Below are 23,309 nucleotides of genomic sequence, written 5' to 3'. Positions count from 1 at the left end.
CAAACTCACAAGCCTGGGAGGCATGGCCAGATAGCACGGAGAAAAGGGCGTCGGTCTCGGTTTTATCCTGTCTCGGAGAAATATGCGCAGATCCCCCCTCCAGAGGAAGGGCCAACCAGCACGGAGAAAAGGGCGTAGGTCTCGGTTTTATCCTGTGAAGCGAAGTATTTGATGCAAAAAGTGTCCATGTGAAACAACAACAGTTTGCTAGTGCGAAGCAACACAAAGGAAGTTAACTCCACCTGCTAGCACCTCGGCCTAGCGCTTCCGTGTCTTCTGTGTCTCATCCTGACGCTCAAAAGTACCTTTTGCGTCAAATAACTACGCTACTATTTTTCCATGTTTTTGTGTGTAGTGACTAATTGGCACAACATTTTTAAAACTGGTCCAGTATTTAGTGAGCGCGCTGCAGTCACACTGTTAGAAATTACCAGCATTTCACAATAATTAAAAGTATTATTTTACAGTAACTTGTTGTAAATGAGTTTCCCTGTAATATCCCGATGAATACCTGTAAAAACTACAGTATCCTTGGATTTTACAGCATTTAACTCTTATTTTATAGTAAAATCTTGCAATCTAAAACCTGCTGTTATATCACAACAAGGTCTGTAATATCACAGCAACACAGTGAAAAAATTAAGGATTTCACAGCATTAAACAGTATTATTACAGTGTGCCATGACATAACTGAACTGTTTTGAACTGAAGGCTCCGTCGTGTCCCTCTTCTATTCCGGGCTGAATGGAGAAGGTGAGCAGCATGCATGTTTGCAGCACTTACACCCATGTTATTTTAATATGATAATAATATTTACTTTCAAATAAATGTTTATCGCATGACTCAGTTCACATTTTGTTAGCAAGTGCCCGGAATTGTTGAAAGTTCTCTCACAGCATTTGCTAATAGTAGTAATGTTAGTAATGTACAGTTTTTCATGTCACTATCCCCGTTTAGACAAATCTAGTGTTTGTAAAGTTTATAAAACCAATGATGGGACAAACATTACTATTTATTTGTGCACATTTCTGTAATTAGTCAAGGTTATCATAGATTAGCATTGCTAACTGTTAGCTGTTTAACTTTAATAACTTCAAATGGTGATTCACCGTCAAAAAAAGAAAGTGATTCAAACAACACAAAATCACTCTCCAGAACTTTCTCATTCACGGTTCCATGCTTCCATGAAAAAATATTTTTCCAGCGGATATCCTAGTTACAACATGACTGAGCTAACTGGAGTAAGTTAGTCTCATGTCGTGTTCGACAACTGGAGGGTTTTAACACTAGAGTTCCCACTTGTCCTGATATGAATGAATAATAATTGTAAAAGTTGTAAATGCACTTTACATTGAGTGAGCAATCTCAAAGTGCTACAGTAAAAAAACACTATAGATATACCACTATCATTTTTGACATACGGCTAAAATTAAATGAAAATCAATTATCATAATCTGCATTCAAACTGAAATTCTTATTGTTGGTTGCCTTTGTATAATTTCTCCTTTTTCTTTTCTTTTCTTTCCAGGTCAACAAAGGGCGAGGCTAACCATCCTGTCAGGCTAAGAGTGAGGAGAATTAGATTAGGTAGGTGACTAGTTAACATGCATCCACAATGTTCAACTGTAAATTCGTTGGCTGTGAGCATGTGTCTGAGAATGTGTGTAACTATGTTCAGCACACAAAACTGCATAGCAATGCCCCCAATTATCACTACCAGTGTGGGGTGCCTGACTGCTCACGGAGGTACAGAAAACACACAGGACTGCAAATTCATATGTATAGGCAGCATAGGTCCTACTTGCAGGCTGCTGGGCCTATACTGCCTGACACATCAGCTCTTACACCCTTGAAATGTCTGCTTGAGGCTTGTGCATTTAAGTGTGACGCTTTGGCCTCTCTTATTAAACATTTGAAGACGCACATAAGGGGAGGAATGGTAACTAGATGTCCATTTAGAGGTTGTGATTGCACGTTCACACACGTGATGACTTTTGCTTCACATATTTCCAGAAAACATAGATGTGCATCATGTGCAGTATTCAGAGGCTGCCGAGGAACACGCAGCACCTGAAAGTATTTTCAGGTGCTGCGTAATATCACTGCGCCCATGGTACGTTTGCAACGTTCCTTGATTATTACGCCAGAATGAGAGTATAGTTCCATGTCAAATCAGCCTAGAAAATTGCCATGTTTCATTTTCCGCTAGTTTTATTGCACGTTCTAACTTGAGAAGAGACAACTTTTAAATAGGAAAAATTCCGGAAATCTTAGTCATTTTGAGGGTGAGATGCTAATGGTCTAATCCGATCCAATGATCTATGCTAGACTGGAGCTATATGTGGTATTGCTTAATTCCCCAAATGGTGGAATATCCCTTTAATTAGTTTGATAAAATGCACCTGTGTTTACAAAACTTTTACACTGTAACATAACTTCTGTGGGATGGGTCTATTTAAACAGTCACAACAGGGAATCGAACTGCTGACCCTTCAGTCATGAGACGACTTGCTCCAACTTCTGAGCTATAACCGTCCCCAATAGTATTGTTACCCTGTGATGCCCACTCCTAGGTGTGTCAGGTGGGGCCCAGCAGATTGGCCAGAGGGGGAGACCGAGGCAACGTTGGAGAATATGAAGAGGGATCTGCTGAACATCTACTCAGGCATGCCATCTTCTCTCTTTTTGGGTAATTTTGTTTAGACTTTAGTAATTGGTCAAGATCTGAACACAGTGTGTGTTGGGCGGCTACAAGACCAAATTGTTACTTGGGTACTAACAATACATTTGTATGTCTATATACACAGAGGAAGGAATGAATGGGGCAGGGAGAGCAGAACCAATGATGGAAAAGACATACGTCATCCTGCGGAAATACCTTACCAAAGTGCCTGCTGCAGCGATGTCTGAGATCAAACAGGAATGGCCATTTCTCTTCTCTCAGAAATGCTTATTCTCACACTTTGGCCTCCTGACGGACGTCGATGTCCTTCAGAAGCTACAGGAGGCAATTAGTCGACGAGGACAGACCATCCTGGATTACTGTGCAATACTGGACAAGAGCCGAAAGAGAGTTTGATGCTTGAAGTTGATGTAAGATTTTTTATTCAAATATTTAAAATGCAAAATGTGTGATTACATTATCAACATTTACCTTGCATGATTTATTACCTCTGACCAATGAACAATATTTATCCTTTATCCTAAATCCATGCTATTGTGTGTTAACTATACTACAGCCATGTGCCACTGCTGTGGACATCAATACTGCAGAACTCCCCAGCACCCCCTGCTTGATCATTCAAGGTAATGTTACTTTGATCTAGTATCGACATTTATCGACAACTCATTATTTTCTTTTCATTCTAGAAATCTACATGACCACAATAAATATAATAATTATGATTATAATAAGAATTACATTTGTTTAGCCCTTTGTGTCTTAAGCAGATCGCAAAGTGCTCATAACACATAATGTTGTATCTGTTCATATCAGGTGACATGATGAAGCCCTCTGGATGGCTTATATCCATCGAGGGACATGTCGTGATGGGCCCACACCCTATCTTTTTACACGGAGTAGCTGCTTTCTTCAGCAGCTATTACGTCTTCAACCTTGAGTATCCTGCCTCTGGATCGTCAACGCTGGAATTCATTCAAAGGTATTTTATAAAGATCACATTTAATCTTGTAATTCACATTATAGTACAGGCTTCTTGAGGTCTAAAATGCTGACAAACGAGGTACCTGAGGCTAGCCTGGTAAGAACATCCTGATCTCGCAAACTCATTCAATTTCGCTCTGCAGATCAGTCTGGTTTTCTACACGTTATGCTGACAAATACCTGCTGGTCCAATCACAGTTATTTATTTTGTTTTGGGGCAGGCTATGTGATGATGATTTCAAAACGTCTATTGCGAAATGCGAATGTATTGAATGAAGTAGATGAAATTTTCTTTAAAAGCAGAACAAAATGCTCTCAGGCCCTTAATTGAAAAGGATGTGTTTGTCATACTTGCAACAGGTTTTGGTTTTAATTTACCAACTGGCCAATTGCGTGAAGATGCATTTCAGTGGCGGCGCACGTTGATATGGCCTCTCATAGTAGAAAATCAACCACTTTGCCTCAGGGAAACCTAACCTGAGGCACCTTGGCTAAATTATGGTGAGAGTACGATCTAACAAGTTTGGATTTTAAATCTATTAGGGTTTGATGTGGGGAAAAAGCACAGCAAAAAGCGCACCTTGATAAATGCTGTCTGCAATACATACTGTAAGTCTATTTAAAACTGAAACTATCTTTGCTTATTAACAGGTGCTTCCTGGGCAACAATCCTGAAAGAGGCTCAAAGACCAAGAAGCGGACAACAATGAACCCTCATGTGAGCACCCTTTTGAGGAAACTTATTGACTTTGAGTGGGCATCATCGTTTTTGTTTTTTGCAGCGGTAGTTGTCAGGCTCAGTTTTGAGTAGCCTTGTTCTTTTTGTAATTTTTCAAGACAACTTTGCACTACAAGATTTTTACACAATGCTGTTGCATGTGGACTCATTATAATGTTTGAGACTGAGAGGGGCGCCTCACCCCTTTAAGACATTCCTTCATCGCTCTCTCCCTTGCTCTCTTATATTGCCATGAAGGCCTCATTCCCATCCTGTCCATTACTGTTATTGTGACACAGCTAGTTGAATAGTTGAATTGTGAAACAGGTAGTTGAATTGCAAGTTTGCACAATTTCTCTGCATTTTCTGCATTATAAGATGGCTTTTATGACTAGAAAGTTGAATTTCTTGAACTCTTGAAGTTCTTGGCATCTGCTGCACATTGAAAAATATTTATTTGTTAATAAATATGCCATTGGGCTAACATTGAATTTACCTCAGAGTTGTTTGTTGGGGAGGGGGTTAATTGTACAATGATTGTAAATTCACAGTAAATGGATGCTTCATCTGCATTACTTTTACAGTACGTTACTGGACAATTTTAGCATGACTTCCACAGTATACATTGTAAATTCACAGTAAATTATTGTCAACTTGTACATTACTTTCACAGTACACACTGTAAAAGTACAGGGCCTTGTTGTAATGATGTACAGCAAAAGATTGTAATTCCCCAGTAATGTACTGTAATATCACAGTAATTCCTTTGTCATTGAAGCTGTGAAGTTACAGTATACAGTTGTGCTTTTACAACAATGCATTGTAATATCACAGATATAAAATTACAGTAAATTGCTGTGAGTATATTTCACAGTATATTGCTGTAATCCTTACTGTGAAAATCATGCAAAATGTATCCAATTATTTATTGTAAATTCACAACGAAAAATTTTGCAGTGCAGCATCAGTGAAACAGGGCTGCAACGTAATCCTTGCAGGCAATAGGCCCCGTCACAGTACGTCCACTAGAGTGCTTGTTTTTGCCGCTGACAAGTTTAGATTGTTATTAAAAGTGTCTGAGAATATGGTGGAAATACCTTTTTGTTTAACTGGAAACAGTCACTAAATCGCTCTAATTAAAAAGCACCAGACTGAAACATCATTTTAAAGTGATGATGATGTTGATGGATTAGATTGGGCTCAATATGGCCGATACCGATCAGTTACAAATGTCTTGATCGGACAACAGCAATAATGAATTTATCTGGACATACCTATTTCAAAGTCACTGCTCACATTAGCGCCAGACCAGCTTTATGAAACAGACTGATCCTGGTGAAGCTGAATTCAGTGCAAATGAAACACCACCAAGCCTCACCGTGCATGGTTTCATTGGCTTTTTGCTTTTAAGAAAACCAGAGCAGATCCAAACAAATGCAGTTTAAAACCAGGTTTAGTCCTGCTGAGAGGTGTATTTGTTGTTTACCTATTTTCTCTGCAGTTAACACAATATTCCCTTAACAAGTGTCACAAACTGCTTTGTGTTTCTCTCAGAGTGTGTGAAGAGGATCGGAGTAAGGAAGGAGCAAAAACCAGAGACGGCGTCAAACGGATCTGAAGGTCTGGAGGACCTGGAGGGTAACGACTTGGCTGCCGTTCATCATCTGATTGATCAGAAAGCACCATTTTTACCAAAGCTGTGACTGAGCAAACAACATTAAACCTCCTCATGGACCAGTAAAGGTTCTACACATCTCAGGCAGCAATAATGACTCTATCGGGTCCAGATACTCACTACTGGAAAAGGAACTTTCCATAGATCTTCCGAGCCAGTCAACAATTAGACCTCAACAAAATCCTGTCAAATATTTACACAGGAGAACATCAGTCAGTTTCTATGCATTGATAAAATGAAAAGTCCAGACTCCTGGGCCCAAATATGCAGGAATATTTCACACATGCCTAAAAATTGTTAGTGAAGTCAGACTGTTCAAAATGTGAAAGTGCCCAGAGGATGATCTGTTTTCATGATCCTCCTACTTTTCCTCTGGCGCCACCATCAGGTTGACTTTGAGGTTTCAAGTAAAATACCTCAACAGCTATTGGATGGATTTCCATGAAACACCATGCTGACTTGAGCGTTTAGCTCAAAGCACCACTGAGCCTTAAAACAGCTGCGTGGCTTTAGACTGATACTGAAAGAAAATAATAAAATGCATTTCCTTCTTTATTATGAGGATTTTTTCAAACATGTTGGTAAAACTTTAAGTTCCAATATTTAACATTTATAAGCAGCACATGCACACTTAATTCATGGCTTATAACACATAAGTGTTTACAGTTATAAAAATGTTTTAAATGTTTATTAAGGTGCTGTATTCGCCAATAACTATAACTTCTCCCAAGAAGACGTATTTTACATTATCACAACTGTGTTTTACCAGATTGTGACTGTTATTACAATCAGTCAGTTATTACAAGCAGTTTATGAACGTTTAGAGTCATCAGTGTTTTGTTAGACTCAGAAGAAGTGTTTCCAGCTCCCTCTCAATGACTGAACAAATGTAGAGAAACACCTCTGTGAAATAAATTCCTCAGTGTTTTCATCAGGGAAAAGAATCTGAAATCCACCTGGACTCTGAGTTTCACCAAATCATTTATCTTGTCCCACTACAAACTTTAGAAGTTGTTACTTTTCTGCATCTTTCCTCTCAGAGCCTGTTCACCCTGTTTAACACATATAGGTCCATTTTAGCAGCAGAATCAGAGACCAGCAAGGGTCCTGTTGATCCAGTTCAGCCCATTTTGAGACCCATCTCAGGGAAAGGGTCTCCATTATCAGGAGCCTCTGATGGCACCGTCCTGCAGCAGGTCCAGTTCGTCAGCAGTGAGTCTTTTAATCTGTGAATTCAAAATGTCTCTGGTTTGTCGGCTCGACTTCAAGGTGGAAAGTGAAGTCGCGGTCCTGCAGCATCCACTATGTGCTTTAGTTTAAAGGTTCCAGCTGAGCAAAACCTGCAGAAGAGACCAGGTTTGCTGTCATCCTGAAGGTCCAGCAGAGCCCCACATGGATTAAAAGCTCTTCCAGGGGCCCAAACAGTGAGGCTGTAGGTTCCAGTCTGCACCACTTAAAAAGAGTCCAGGTTCTAAGCGGTCCTTGATAGAGACGTGGCAGGTCATACAAACATTCAGGGGTATTGCTACACATAAAGCTCCGCTGGGGCACAGGCCCCCTCATCCCCCATGGGGTTTTTTTGAAAGTCTGCAACGTATGTCCTTTACTAGCTTCCCTGAAGTCTTGTGCAGACTACACGAATTTCATGGCCGTGCTGTTCACACTATACAATTTGCGTCTTGTGACGGGAGTCTTGAAGTCTTTGTGGCATTCACACTACGTGACTGATCGGTGACAGGGGGTCACACACTACACATGTGTCACCCGATGTTGGTCTCCAAACCACGTTTTGTCAAGAAAACACACGTGAAATGTGAAACGGGAAATGACGCGAACCTACACATGAAACAGCTGTTTGTTTTTTATAAAGATAGCAATTATAAAGACAAAGAATATGTGTGAAAGGATGGATCAGCACACGCAGGTAGCAGGGATCGTCTGAGCACCAGAGAGAGCTGGAGGTGAGTAAAAAGTGTTTTGGTGAAAAAGTAGCTGCCTGCTCTCGTTGGCCGGATGTGGATGTCTGTGTTAGTGAGCACTTCTCCTTTGCCGAGATAATCCATCCACCTCACAGGTGTGGCGTGTCAAGATGCTGATCAGATAGCATGGGTATAGCACAGGTGGCTTAGTGTGGCTGCAATAAAAGGCCACTCGAAAATGTTTTTGACAGATTTGTGAACAATATTTGAGAGAATAGGCCTTTTGAGTACATAAAGAAAGTCTTAGATCTTTGAGTTCAGCTCATGATGAATGGGGGCAAAAACAAAAGTGTTGGGCTATGGGGCCCTTTTACTTGACTTGTGAGCCATGTAAACAATTTGCCATTGCTGCACAATCACACCTGACACTGCAATGCTCTCACTACAGTCCTCCTCCTGCCTCTGCAATAAGCCTGAATAGAAACCTCTTCCAGAAAAATTCAGTGCTGGTTTGAACAGACCTCTGCGCACTAACTCAGTCCTCATGAAGTCTGATAAGGCTGGGTGCCAATCTGCTGGGTCATTTGGTGGAGCAGCAACTGTTCCATTAGGGTCTGAGCTGCTTGGATCTGATGCTGGCTGTTCACCTCTGGCTGTGCTCGTACTGGCTGAGGCTGCCTGCGTTTTACCTGGGTCTGTGTGACCTGGTAAAGACATGTGGATGACCTGTGCATGTACTGGCTGACGATCCAGCATCTACTGACAAACTTCAGCAAACCCCTCTAAATTATAGATAACAATAGTTACTAGATATAATTGTTATCAGCTGCATCAGGCACATTCAGACTGGCTCCCCCAGGATTCCTTTAATACAGTTTCAAATATAAAATACTATACAGTGGGTACGGAAAGTATTCAGACCCCTTTAAATTTTTCACTCTTTGTTTCATTGCAGCCATTTTCCAAAAATCAAAAAAGTTCATTTTATTTCTCAGTAATGTACACTCAGCACCCCATCTTGACAGAAAAAAACAGAAATGTGGAAATTTTTGCAAATTTATTGAAAAAGAAAAACTGAAATATCACATGGTCATAAGTATTCAGACCCTTTGCTCAGTATTTAGTAGAAGCACCCTTTTGATCAAATACAGCCATGAGTAGTTTTGGGAAAGATGCAACAAGTTTTTCACATCTGGATTTGGGTATCCTCTGCCATTCCTCCTTGCAGATCCTCTCCAGTTCTGTCAGGTTGGATGGTAAACGTTGGTGGACAGCCATTTTCAGGTCTCTCCAGAGATGCTCAATTGGGTTTAAGTCAGGGCTCTGGCTGGGCCATTCAAGAACAGCCACGGAGTTGTTGTGAAGCCACTCCTTCGTTATTTTAGCGGTGTGCTTAGGGTCATTGTCTTGTTGGAAGGTAAACCTTCGGCCCAGTCTGAGGTCCAGAGCACTCTGGAAAAGGTTTTCGTCCAGGATATCCTTGTACTTGGCCGCATTCATCTTTCCCTCGATTGCAACCGGTCGTCCTGTCCCTGCAGCTGAAAAACACCCCCACAGCATGATGCTGCCACCACCATGCTTCACTGTTGAGACTGTATTGGACAGGTGATGAGCAGTGCCTGGTTTTCTCCACACATACCGCTTAGAATTCAGGCCAAAAAGTTCTATCTTGGTCTCATCAGACCAGAGGATCTTATTTATCACCATCTTGGAGTCCTTCAGGTGTTTTTTAGCAAACTCCATGCGGGCTTTCATGTGTCTTGCACTGAGGAGAGGCTTCCGTCGGGCCACTCTGCCATAAAGCCCCGACTGGTGGATTGCTGCAGTGATGGTTGACTTACTACAACTTTCTCCCATCTCCCGACTGCATCTCTGGAGCTCAGCCACAGTGACCTTAGGGTTCTTCTTTACCTCTCTCACCAAGGCTCTTCTCCCCCGATAGCTCAGTTTGGCCGGACGGCCAGCTCTAGGAAGGGTTCTGGTCGTCCCAAACGTCTTCCATTTGAGGATTATGGAGGCCACTGTGCTCTTAGGAACCTTAAGTGCAGCAGAAATTTTTTTGTAACCTTGGCCAGATCTGTGTCTTGCCACAATTCTGTCTCTGAGCTCTTCAGGCAGTTCCTTTGACCTCATGATTCTCATTTGCTCTGACATGCACTGTGAGCTGTAAGGTCTTATATAGACAGGTGTGTGGCTTTCCTAATCAAGTCCAATCAGTATAATCAAACACAGCTGGACTCAAATGAAGGTGTAGAACCATCTCAAGGATGATCAGAAGAAATACACAGCACCTGAGTTAAATATGAGTGTCACGGCAAAGGGTCTGAATACTTATGACCATGTGATATTTCAGTTTTTCTTTTTTAATAAATTTGCAAAAATTTCTACATTTCTGTTTTTTTCTGTCAAGATGGGGTGCTGAGTGTACATTACTGAGAAATAAAATGAACTTTTTTGATTTTTGGAAAATGGCTGCAATGAAACAAAGAGTGAAAAATTTAAAGGGGTCTGAATACTTTCCGTACCCACTGTATATAGCACAACTGGGCTGAATATGTGATGCTTATTATTTACTGATAAATGTGCATCCATATTGCTCCAATGTTAAACATTTTAATATTCAATCAATGTCAATTCCATCTGGCATTAGTCCAGAGTTGTGCATGAACCTTGACTAAGAAATAGGTAATCACTGTAGACGGTAGACTGGAATCTGGTGCCTGGACTGGTGCCAGTAATGTTGCGGTTTTGTTTCATGTCGTGCTTGGGTGTGTGAGCGTATGTCTCCAAGGTGCAGTTTCTGAACACATTTGCCTTATGGTGTTTTATCAAAAAAAAAAAAAAAGTTGTGTTGCACTAACATTGTTAGGACAAAAGTCTGAAAAGGAGCCAAACACAGACAGACCAAGAGATGCTCAGCTCAGCTCAATCTGATGACAGAGAGAGTAGAGATTCACTGCAGGTCTCGCATTAAGCCCTCCCTCCCTCTTTTGGTAGGTCTGTGGTACCCAGAGCAGGTTGTCTCAGAAACAAATCACTAGAATAGACGGCACTTTTTGTGACAATGGGGGATTCCAAACATGGCAGCTTGTGCCAGAAGGTAGAGGTCGTTATTGATGGTTAAAACTCTTCCACTGTCAGATATTTGTGGCTGGTTAACTAAATGAGTTAACCAGTTAACCTCCCCTCCATCTATTTGTGATCATCAACACGCTGCTTTTACAATTGACTTGATAATTAATACTTGTGGAAGGGTGCAGCTTCAGGGAAATGTATTAAGCTAAGAGCACAAGTGGAGTTGGAGAGAAAGAGAGTGACATTTTCACTTTCTGTTTGGCAACATATTCAGACTTAAATGTCATGCCAATTGAGTTGAGTGTGCATGTGTTAATGTGTGTGTGAGAGAGAGAGAGCTATAAGCTGTTTCTCAATCTGCGTTCTTGTCTGTACTTGTGTTCTTGTGGACTTGTGAAACTTCATCAGTAGTAGCCAAAGTACTGTTGTTCCAATTCAAACGTCCAGTCAAATACCCGGATGTGTTCTCTCCCCGCCCGCTTTACCCAGCCTGCATCGGTGATGACTTGTGGGGACTTCGGATAGCCAGATTTCCCAGAATGCATTTGCGGAAATGTTGGATGAGAAAACTCACAACTGTAACTTATAATACTGCTGTTCTTGTGTCACATATAGTAGTTTTAAGAGGTTTTATGCGGGAATATAGTTGTTTAAACAGACAGAGCTGATTTGAAAAATTTGTTATGACGTTTTCAGAGATGTGAGGTTCTGCCCGCTAACGGGTCTGGCTGAATGACTGACTGCGTGCTCCCGTTCCCGAGCCGAACTTGCCAAGTCCGAGCTTTAAAGTAGAGAAGTCCGAACTTGGCAAACTCGGTATTGAGAAACAGCATGAGACTAACAAATTTTGCAACATGCCACACTCAACTTCCTCAAGGCAGCACTGCTTTACAAACAACACTTACAGTAAACCAAATTATCACTCCAAGCAAAAATACTTTATCTGGATCATTTGGAGGAAGATACAAAAACCCACACAACACCCTCATGACCACACCCTTGCAAGACAAGTCCCTTGCAAGGGTGTGGTCATGAGGGTAACCACACCCTTGCAGAAATTACTTTGGGTATGCGGCTGCAGGTGAAATCATGAAAGATTTCTGGGCCAGCACGGCGTAGCTTGGCGGAGAAAGCTGGTGCACAATTATTTACTCTGCAATAACTTCATAATGGAAGGGATACAGAAGCTCCTGAGGATTTTACTGTTTACAGTAACTGTCACAGGTAAGTTTTTTGTTCTCTCCTTATTGATTTGATATTATTTAAGCCTACTTTGTGGTTGATATCAGATTTATAATCTTGTATGAGTTTGAGATCTATTATTGGCTTAATTGCCAAGAAGTCATTCTGAAATATTGTGTGAATGAAAATAAAGTTTTACGTTTGTCCAAGACAGTCCAGTTATTATATGTTAACATGTGACTGTACTGTAGATCTGAACAATGATCTCAAACTTTTGGTGCACTACATAGTATTATATTATTATCTATGCAGTTTCAGTCTAATATGCAGGCATTTGTGCAACAGACTTTCCCCCCTGTAGTAGTTTTACTGAGGGGAACAGCTCATTCAGCATGAACTGGGATCACTGTCTTTTTTGAAAAAAGTGCAATTTTTTTATCACAAAAAGCGCTGCTGTGTTTGCTCATGGTATTGATTAGATTGCATAATGTATAGGCTATAACTTTATTTTCAGACACATTGACCATTTTATATTTGTACGTGTTAAATCTAGTGATGGGAGGTTTAAGTCTTATGAAGCATTTGGGCTTTGTGGTATTTTCTAGAAGTGCAATTTACACTTCTGTTTTAGAAGATACTAAAAGACGTTTCATCCCTCATCCAAGAGACTTCTTCAGATCTGACTGACTGGAAGATCATTTTAATCCCAGTTATTTTATGTTTACATGTGAATGGACCGTATATCTGAGCATTAGTCTCAGACACTTGGAGATCTACCCTCTATTGTGCTATTTTATTAGGTCAATATTATTCTCTATTTCAGTCTAATATGTAATTTAGCCCTAGTAGAGTGTTTGAGTGGTCGCCTTTTCCCCACTGTATTTTATCAGCTTATTGAGCATGAACCACCAAGTTAGAAAGCATTTTGAAATGTGAGCTCACTGTTTTTGTCTGGTTCAGTGTTTTATAGCTATGTGTCATTTGTAAAATATGAACGCATTGTGTGTGTGTCTGAGAGTACTTAGCTGAGTCAGTTTGGTCTTACACTCATTCTCAGACCGAAGTTTTTTCTGCTCTAGATGATTAATGGTGAGCCAGTGTGATCACAAACTAGATGCGTTTACTCTGCATTGACTTGATAATGAAGGGACACTTGTAGGCCTAACGCTCCTCTGTATTTTGATAACCTAAGTTTATTGTCTTCTTACTGATGAATATTCTTCTTTAATAATCCTTTATGCCTCTTTTGGGCATGTTTCAGGTTGATGTCAGATTTAAAATCTTGTATGAGTAGGCCTATGACATGTACACTGCTCAAAAAAATAAAGGGAACACTTAAACAACACAATGTAACTCCAAGTCAATCACACTCCTGTGAAATCAAACTGTCCACTTAGGAAGCAACACTGACAATCAATTTCACACGCTGTTGTGCAAATGGAACGGACAACAGGCGGAAATTATAGGCAATTAGCAAGACACCCCCAATAAAGGAGTGGTTCTGCAGGTGGTGACCACAGACCACTTCTCAGTTCCTATGCTTCCAGTATAATGCACCATGTCACAAAGCTCAGATCATAATAAAACAGTCTTCATGAGTCTAAACTCTGCTGCTCTGTAGACTAAGTCCTCCCTCCATCTTTCTGTAGGTCTGTGGTAACCAGTGCAGGCTGTCTCAAAAACAAATCACCATAGTAGACGACACTTTTTGTCACAATCCGGTGGGGGCTTCCAAACATGACAGCTTGTCCCAGAAGGCAGAGGTCGTTATTGATGGTTGAAACTCTAAGATATTTAAGGCAGCAACTTCTCCACTTGGTTAATCTCCCCTCCACCTTTTCCACCGCTCCCTCACAGTTTTCAGTAGGCTAACTATAGGGCATATGTTTTGTTGATTAGATTTTTGTTATTTTTTATTCTTGAGTAGAGACAGTGTTGAACTATCATATTTTTCATGTGTCATCCATCATAGAAAACTGAAACTATGGGGTTGGCGATAGCGCAGTGGATAAGACACTGCACAACTTAGGTGTAAACCATCAACCTGCCTCTAAGACCCCATCCAGACCAGGCTGCTTAAAGACGTTTTACCCTTAGTTAGCATTTCTGTACTAGATATCAGATTTCAGAAACATTATAGTGTAGGCCTACCGTTTAACTCTAATATGAGAAGGTTTCTGTGGCCAAAAGTGCAAAATAGCTTCTGTATACAAGGCGACCGCTTGCATTCAACAAAACATGTAGTATGTATTAAATCCAGGGAGAGGGGCAGGTAACTTTTCTTTGAATAGGCATTACTTCAAAGGAAGTCATTTGAAAGCAGGCCTAGAAAGATAAATATGTGTTCACAATAGCCTTTACACCTGAGCGCTCACTGAACTTTACTGGAAGATAACTGCATCAAAACAGACACACAAGGGTCAAATTCTCATCACTACAACGATAGCAAAAGCATTTAAAGACACACCACAAGTTACAGTTCCTTGTGTTTTTTGGTGACAGCAGTCAGTGACATCTTTTTAGGTTAGTAACATTGGTATGTTGTCAGCTAACACAGACTAGTTTACAGGATTGTTAAAAACTTTTAGCAGGTTAGCTAGCATAGCGGTGCATTGCTGCACAGACGACACTTAGATGTCATTAAATCACTGAACCCGAAAACTACTGTATTTCTCTGAGTGACAAACAATCAGAAAGACTTAGGACACGACGCTAATCGTTTGATTTTGCGTTTTGATTTGTTTTGATTATTTTAATGACGCAAACAAAACTACAAAATGGTGGAATACACCTTCTCTTTGGTGCAACCTGTGTGCGGGGTACCGGGTGATTGTGATACGGTGTGATCTCTACCGAGCAACACAGCCAGATCTTTATTAGAAGATGGGGTAATGACTTCTAGGTAGCAGTATATACATTTGCTGTGGTTTTATTCCACAATGATCACATAATATCTTGCCTACAGTGGCGGGCAACAGATGAGAACACAAGGAGGACAGACAAACTACATAGTTCTTAAATAACCAACTGTTAAAGATTATATTTATGCTTTCACTTTTACTTACTAACAGGTCCAGGAAATATAATATTATCAGGGACGTACTGTATGTATATATGTTACTGTGTTGTAAAGTAGGCCTACTTCTTACTTACAGGGGACTCCAGCAGCCTGCGGTGGTTCAGTTTTATGTGGCTAAATACTGCATCAGAGGCCAGCTAGAAACTTTTTATGTTTCTGAAGTGAAAACCAGGAGTGTTTATCTAACAGCTGTAGAAGATGATTAATGTGATGTACAGTAAATGTAGCGACTATACTTAAAGCAAAAACAAAGTAGTCGCTGAGAGGCTGAGGTAGGGCCTTGTGCTGCTGTTTGTCTGACTCGCTGCACCAATAATTCGCGGCTCTCAAAATATAATCTATTGCTTTTTATTGACGAAAATATGCAACTTACTATAATGTGAAAAATGTATATTCAAAATAATCACAATGATCAAAAACTATAAAGAATACCACGGTCAACAAAAAATACAGCCCGATATCAGCACTGAATATAAGATATATTAGAATCTATAAATTCTTAAAATTTAACCTTCCTACATGTGTGTATCCATATACACTACTGGTACTCTGTCACTGAACAAATACAATCCAAAAAGATTAATGTTTGATATTTTGGAGATGTGGAGAGTTGCAGATGCTTGTTAGGGATATCAAACCTCCTGAAATGTGATTATAGAGCAGAGTTAAACAAGGTGGAGCAGCACTTTCACATTTCAGGAATTGTTGCATCACTAAATAAAACAAACTGTGTTTTTAAATGTTTGAAAAGATGGCTTTCCCTCAGAGGTGATCAAGTTGTGTAAATGTGATGTTTGTTTCTCCAGGAGAGCCTCGTGCCATTTGCCCGAATCCGACAATTGAGGCGGTGGAAGGTGATGCGGTCACTCTACCCTGTTATCTGGATCCCCCGCACAGCGTAGTGGATTATGCTGCCGATTGGAAAAGAGCTGACCTCAAAAAGGTCGTCTACTCGTACCGACACAAGCAGGAAAATCGCAATGACCAGATGGCTCAATACAAAGGCAGGACAACTTTCAACTTTGACAACCTGATAAGAGGAAACATGGCACTACAGATCTCCTCACTACAGCCGTCTGACAGTGGACCATACGAATGCTTTGTCTCAAGACTGTGGACCAGCTGTGGTGTTAATGTCACTGTTGGTGAGCATGCCGAGTTCATACAGTTTTAAGAATTGGGGAGTTTTTGACCCTGATTTGAGTCCTTTAATACTCCACTGAGTCTGATCTGATAGATTTTCTTGTGCAAAGAGATCCACAAGATTTAAATTTAATGTGTATGTCAGATTGAAATAACAGCTGTAATCTGTTAATTTAGCACCTTTATCCTTCATGAGCACACAGCTGGTCCCTTTTTGTTTGAGTATTTGAAAATATCTTAGTCTGTTTTCTTTTTTTAATCAGTGAGCAAAGACCAGCAGAACACGACACAGAGAGATGATTACAGCGCGCCCAGACCTCCACTGGATGAGCCACACAACACTGGTAAATTACTTGATGGTGAAATTAGGTTGTTTTTTTTAGTTTGTTATTTAATTGTCTTTAAGAACAAGAAGAATTTTTTAGAGTTGAACAGCTAGTGTTTCCCACAGGGACTTGACTTGGACGGGTAGATTTGGCATTATTGCATGAGCAGTCGATCGACTAGCAGCTATGTACAGCGTGCAAACCTCGACAACCCAACGTTAACATAGCGATCCTTATTAGCTCGGATCCTTACATGCTGACTAATAACTTATTTAAAGGTGGCTCTGTGAGATTGACAGTGTTGTGTTAAGAAAAATTTGTGGAGCGGTGTTTCATTCAGTTTGTGCGTGAAGAGTAGGGGCTATTCAGACGGGTCCCTTGTCCATGTGTTTTGTGAGAGAGAGCAAGAGGAGGGGCTGAGCTAATCTATGCACTGCTTCCAGCTCTATAACCGAATACGATTCCACCAATTTATGGTGCAGTAGTGTAAATATGGTTAAAACTAAAATCAAATGTGGCAGTCAGCGTTGATATTGTGGTTTGCTGCCACAAATAAATAAACGTATTGGCGGGGAAAACCAGGTTTGGGGAATCTCTAATTATAATAATCAGCTCAGTAATAACATAACATTGAACCTGTTTGTGGCTGATCATGGAGGGTCACTCTTGACACTGGGAACAGTAATGTGGCAGAACAGTTTTACAGAACTCCACTGATTTTTACACATCCATGTTTACAGTGTTAGGAAGTACTACTGCGTAGGTGAAAAGTAGTATGAAGACTTTTATGTCTCAGGCTACATCCACACTACTACAGTTTAATTTTAAAACGCAGGCATTTTCATAAAGGATAAATATAAAGATAAATGTCCTCACATGATGTCACTAGAGTTGGTGTCAGTTGCGGGTGAAAACTACAAGTCCGAAGATGAAATCTGGTTTTGTGGAGTTAGGAAGAAGTGAAATAATAATTTAATTTAGCACCTTATCCACTACGAGCCACTCAAACATACAGCCGGGTCCCTTTGTCTGACTGCTAGAAGATATCTGCTTTCAAAATACAGCCATGCGTGTCAATGTTCTTATTTCCCGTTCGATCGTCACTACAGCATCATTAAGATCTGTGGATTATGGGTTGCTCTGGATAATTAGGATTACTACTTGTCCTCCACTGTATTGTGGTGAGGCAGATGTCTTGGGGACAGAAATCTCAAAACCAGGACAAATAAAACCATCAGTGTGGTTGAACACCACTACAAGTAATGAGAAAATGCTGCATGAGCTGTACACCAAACATGAATTAGTGAAATAAGTAAATAAATAGTGGAATAAATATCATAATGAGTCTGTGCTGGTTCTCAATTCAGTATCCTCTGATATCTCCTCCAGATGGTAGAAACAGAGAGACTGCCCGCGCTGTTATCATTTCCACTGTTGTCCTTCTTTTTGGAGTTCTGATTGTGGTTCTGGTGAAACGTGGAACGATCCGTAAGTTACAGAACAAACTCTCCCCCACTGACTTTTAGTATCAGTTAAAGACCTGCTGTGTGAGCGGGTTTGTTGCTGTTAGAAACTACAGGAGCTGAGATTAAAGAATAGGAAATATGTTACTTCTGCACGGCACAGACCCAGAATAATGCACATGTATAAATCTGCAACGTTGTTCTTCCATTCCATATTTATATATTTCTACATTTATTTATGTCGACTGTATGCTTGTCTACGTGTTGCACCTTATCACCACAGCAAATTCCTCGTATGTGTAAAACACTATTTGGCAATAAAGCTCCTTCTGATTCTGATGTTCTCAGAGAAAAGTATGACGAGGCTCAGAGGACAGGGGGAGCAAAAGTCGGAGGCGGCAAACGGCTGTGAGCTGAAACATCTGAGGACTTCATCAACAAACAGTGACCCCGATGCAGGCAACTTGAACAATGTGCAAGTAGTAAAGTGATGGCCCAAACCATCAGGTCATTTTCTTTAAAGAATATTTGTTTAATTGTCAGCCCTCCAAAAATCAGCAACCTTTCATCCTTTTTAATATTAATCGTGTCTGTTGCTCTTATCCATAAATTCATGTACATGAGGGACGGTGCTATACACAAGAACAAAGATTGAAAGATACCAAAGTTAGCCTGAAACTGGTGTAAGTTATCTTTACCAATTTTCAGTCACACAGAACCTCAGGTCATCTTACTGACAGATACTAAACTGAGTTGGTTTCTCTGGAGCTGCACTCAAACGGTTCATCTCAAACTCATCTGACAGAAAGTTCACTGTTTACATTAACAATTACTCTGGTGTCCCACAAGGGGGCGATCTTTGGACCTGTTCTGTTTTCTCTGTAGATGCGACCTCTGGGTCGACTCCACTGGTGTCTCTGAACATTGCTATGGCGATAACGCACAGCTTCGCTTCTCAGGGAATGACCTCAATAACGTTTATTCGTATAGCACATTTCAACAACAAGGTAATTCAAAGCGTTTTAACTAAAACTTAAAAGCCACATAGAGAAATATAAAGTTAACAAACTAATGTTAATAGACAATTAGAAATTTAAAACGGGACAGTTAAAGTTACAGTTCAAGTTATTAATCTACAGCATTGTTTGGTTTAATTAGTGGCAGTGATAAAAGAAAAGTCTTCAGTCTTGATTTTAAAAGAACTGAAAGTTTCAGCAGACCTGCAGTTTTCTGGGAGTTTGTTCCAGATATGGAGAATAGAAATTGAACACTGCTTCTCCAGGTTTAGTTTTGACAGACAGGAAGCCAGTGTAAAGACCTCAGAACTGGACTGATCCACTTTTCTGGTCTTAGTGAGGACTCGAATCAGCTGCAGCTGTCTGATTCAGGTTTTAGGGAGATCTGTAAAGACACCGTTACAGCAGTCGAGTCGTTTTGAAGATAAATGTATAGACACGTTTTTCCAGGTCCTGCTGAGACATAAGTCCTTTAATCCTTGAAATATTATTCAGGTGATAGTAGGCTCACCTAGTCTTTATGTGAACCCCTCATCACTACACTCGTTCAGTAAACCAAACCTACATTTTAAGCCAAACACATGAAACTTCTTGTGCTCATCCTAATCTGTTCTTGTTTAGACTGGAACTTCTCTTTACCTTCATTGCACTCTGCTGAAACTCTACAGGTTGGCCTTCTATAAAACACTGTTTGCCTTAAGTTTTGTTTATTGTGCCTTAATCTTTCTGTGTATCATGTGTAATGTATGTGTATATGTGGTTGCTGATGTACTGTATGTGTATTTAAACTTGTCTTGTATCCTATTTGTGAAGCACTTTGACTCTTAAAGCATTATTTGAATTAAGAATAAATTCATCATTGGACTCCTAGCAGCTTTTTTATAGCGAGTTTAATTTGCTTCCCTCGAGGCGGCGGTTTTAAGAAGATATACTTTATTTTTACGTCCTTACAGGTGAGACAAACAGGTGCATGCGTCACGTTTGCTGGGTGCGCAGAGCAGGTGAGAGCCTAAAGACGTGACAGAGAGAGCAGAGGTCTAGTTCCAGAGTATTTAATCCAGGGCTAGACAGACAGGCATGAACAAAAACTCACGGGTACAGGGAACTGGTACATCCAAAAACAGAACGGGAAAGTAGCAACTTGCAGAACAGACAACCAACTGAGCATACATGCGACAATGATCAGACAAAGACTAAGGGGAAACAAGCAAGGATATATACACAGGGTTAACAAGCTGGGAGGGAGTACACATGTGAGGGACATGAGACTAATGAGACACAGGCAGGTCGAGAGAGAGAGCGGGGGAAAACAGAGAGACTCACATGTAGAGGGATTACCGGGGTAACAGACACAACAAAGGTTACTGAACACTAAACACAGACATGAACCGAGACACAGAATGAGGCGCAAAGACAGAGAGCTAATCCTAAAATACAAGACACATACTAGGTAAACTTAAATGGATGAATAAAATAATAAACAAGGCTACACGGAAACTAAAGCAGAAAGGTCAAAACTAACCGGATCATAACCCCACAACCACACACAGACCGTAACAGACCAACCAGCACAAGCACACAGAGTAACTGGACACAAGAAATAACTGAAACTCAAAACACAGACTAACTATATAACAGATACTGGACACCGGGCAATAGACAGGACAGAACCCAAAACATACTAACAAGACTACGAATAACATGACTGAGAACCAAAACAGAGCAGACACACCCACAATGTGACAGCATGAGGTATTTTATTCCATGAGCTATTGGCTTTTTAAGTAAAATGATATTTGACCTGTGATTAGCTGAAGAGCACAAGGAATCAGTTAGAAAACCATCTGATCATCAGTGTTTTGTTAGACTCAGAAGAAGTGTTTCCAGCTCCCTCTCAACGACTGAACAAATGTAGAGAAACACCTCTGTGAAATAAATTCCACAGTGTTTTCATCAGGGAAAAGAATCTGAAATCCACCTGGACTCTGAGTTTCACCAAATCATTTATCTTGTCCCACTACAAACTTTAGAAGTTGTTACTTTTCTGCATCTTTCCTCTCAGAGCCTGTTCACCCTGTTTAACACAAATAGGTCCATTTTAGCAGCAGAATCAGAGACCAGCAAGGGTCCTGTTGATCCAGTTCAGCCCATTTTGAGACCCATCTCAGGGAAAGGGTCCCCCAACCATAGATTAAAGGCTCCTCCAGGGGCCCAAACAGTGAGGCTGTGTGTTCCAGTCTGCACCACTTAAAAAGAATCCAGGTTCTAAACAGTCCTTGATAGAGATGGGTTATAACGCAGGTCATACAAAGATTTAAAAACACAGCCTCTCAAAAATAAAGCAGCTTCTGAACCCAGTAGAGGGACTCAGTGCTCACGAAATCTCCACAGGAGAGTCTCAACACGTTGCTCTCCGTCCCTCTTTCAATAAGTATGTGGTATCAGCGCAGGTCGCAGGGCTGGCTGCTGCCAGATAGCAGTAGAGAAGACAAAGAATAAAGTCTATGAGGCAGACTTCTGCAGTCATCTGGAACAGGTCTATATGGGGACCAGCATGGTGCAGCTTGGTGGAGAAAACTAGTGCACGATTAATAACTGCAATAACTTCATGATGGAAGGGAACTGAAGCTCCTGAGTATTGATCTGTTTACTGCAGTAACAGTTAGGTTTATTTTTCTCTTCTTACTGATTTCATATTCTTTAAGTTTAATGTTTGTGGCTGATGTCAGATTTATAATCTTGTATGGGTTTGAGATGTATTTATCGGCTGATTTTCAGAGAATGAATGATTATATGATTCCAGATTACTAGTCAGTGTGTAAAAAGCGTGCTCTACGAGCCGCAACCAGACTCTGCACCACATCCGTCTGGCCCTGACCCAACATCTGACTCTTCCTGGTCTTCCAACCTGCTAGCCTCGCTGCCCAGAATAAAAAATTAATTAAAACCAAAGTCAGTTTAGGACCTACGATCATACAGTAAAAACGTAGGCGTGGGGAAAAAAAGTTGGAAATCACTCACAAACTCTCAGTCACCACACCCTATGCACAGAGAAAGAGTGACTCAGCCAATTTTTTTCGCGAGTCAAATGCTTTCAGAAACACATAGGGTGTGGATATACAACACAACCCCTTGTGCTGAACAACAGGAAACCGGGCCCTGACCATAATACACGCTGACACACTTCACACTTTTCTGAATACAGTCACACACACACTCACATGACAGCCCTTAAGGCACACTAGAAATATTCTACACCTATTGACAACTTCCATATAAGGTAACATGGGATGTGCAGCTGGGTGATGTCTCATCAACACATACACAGCTTAGCGGAAGAGCAGTCAGACCCTTACTTAGGTAGCGCGCAGGAAGGTCTCCAGATATATCTGTATTAATAAAGGTGTGGTTTAAATCAGTCTCCTCTAAGTCCTTTTCCATCAAACAACTTGGGGAAGTCGTTGTACTTCAACAAGGGGAGAGCAGGGGCGAAAGTACCATTTTTCAGAAAAACCTGATTTTAAAAGATAATGTTTCAGACAGAGATATATTTTTGCTGTGGTCACTAACAGGTGTGGTCTATCAATATCAGATGGTATTTTGTACAAATGTAGAACGACTTCCGTATAATTTCCCTTTAAATAAGTGGCACATTGTTACATTCGACCCCCTCAGCTGGGACAAAGGTAACACACAGGTGGGTCAAAAGTAACACAACAATACCATCCATCCATCGTCAACCGCTTATCCCGCATACAGGGTCGTGGGGGGGCTGGGGCCAGTCCCAGCTGACATCAGGCGAAAGGCAAGGTACACCCTGGACAGGTCGCCAGTCCATCGCAGGGCCACACATAGAGAGACAACCACTCACGTGCACACCTAAGGACAACGGTCACCAATTAACGTAGCCTGCATGTCTTTGGATGGTGGGAGGAAGCCGGAGCACCCGGAGAGAACATGCAAACTCCACACAGAAAGGCCGGGGCAACCGGGGTTTGAACCCACAACCTTCTTGCTGTGAGGTGACTGTGCTAAACACTGCACCACCG

General features: G+C 40.9%; 1 protein-coding gene and 1 long non-coding RNA gene across 6 annotated transcripts; both read left to right on the top strand.

Annotated features, from left to right (window-relative positions):
- The first annotated feature begins 9 nt into the window (after window positions 1-9).
- LOC119898967 lies at window positions 10-7,008 on the top strand. Of its 5 annotated transcripts, XR_005443669.1 has the most exons (10): window positions 10-134; window positions 566-607; window positions 712-753; window positions 1,529-1,587; window positions 2,574-2,689; window positions 2,808-3,093; window positions 3,240-3,306; window positions 3,497-3,662; window positions 4,316-4,382; window positions 5,937-7,008. It is a non-coding gene; the product is annotated as an uncharacterized LOC119898967 (long non-coding RNA). The 5 variants fall into 5 exon arrangements; XR_005443670.1 differs by lacking the exon at window positions 566-607; XR_005443667.1 differs by having other exon boundaries at window positions 566-753.
- Window positions 7,009-12,074: 5,066 nt separating this feature from the next.
- LOC119898553 (butyrophilin subfamily 3 member A2-like) lies at window positions 12,075-18,766 on the top strand. Its single transcript, XM_038712687.1, has 5 exons — window positions 12,075-12,275; window positions 16,119-16,457; window positions 16,719-16,799; window positions 18,171-18,269; window positions 18,593-18,766. The coding sequence occupies exons 1-5, from the start codon at window positions 12,221-12,223 to the stop codon at window positions 18,733-18,735; spliced, it is 717 nt and encodes a 238-aa protein (XP_038568615.1). The 5' UTR covers window positions 12,075-12,220; the 3' UTR covers window positions 18,736-18,766.
- Window positions 18,767-23,309: the final 4,543 nt, after the last annotated feature.

Source organism: Micropterus salmoides, unplaced genomic scaffold (assembly GCF_014851395.1).
Source record: "Micropterus salmoides isolate LMB-PRFRI ecotype aquatic unplaced genomic scaffold, ASM1485139v1 Ms_hic_scaffold_1, whole genome shotgun sequence".
NCBI classification, from domain to species: Eukaryota; Metazoa; Chordata; class Actinopteri; order Centrarchiformes; family Centrarchidae; genus Micropterus; species Micropterus salmoides.
The sequence above is the reverse complement of the archived record's forward strand: the minus strand, read 5'-3'. Positions and strand labels throughout refer to the sequence as shown.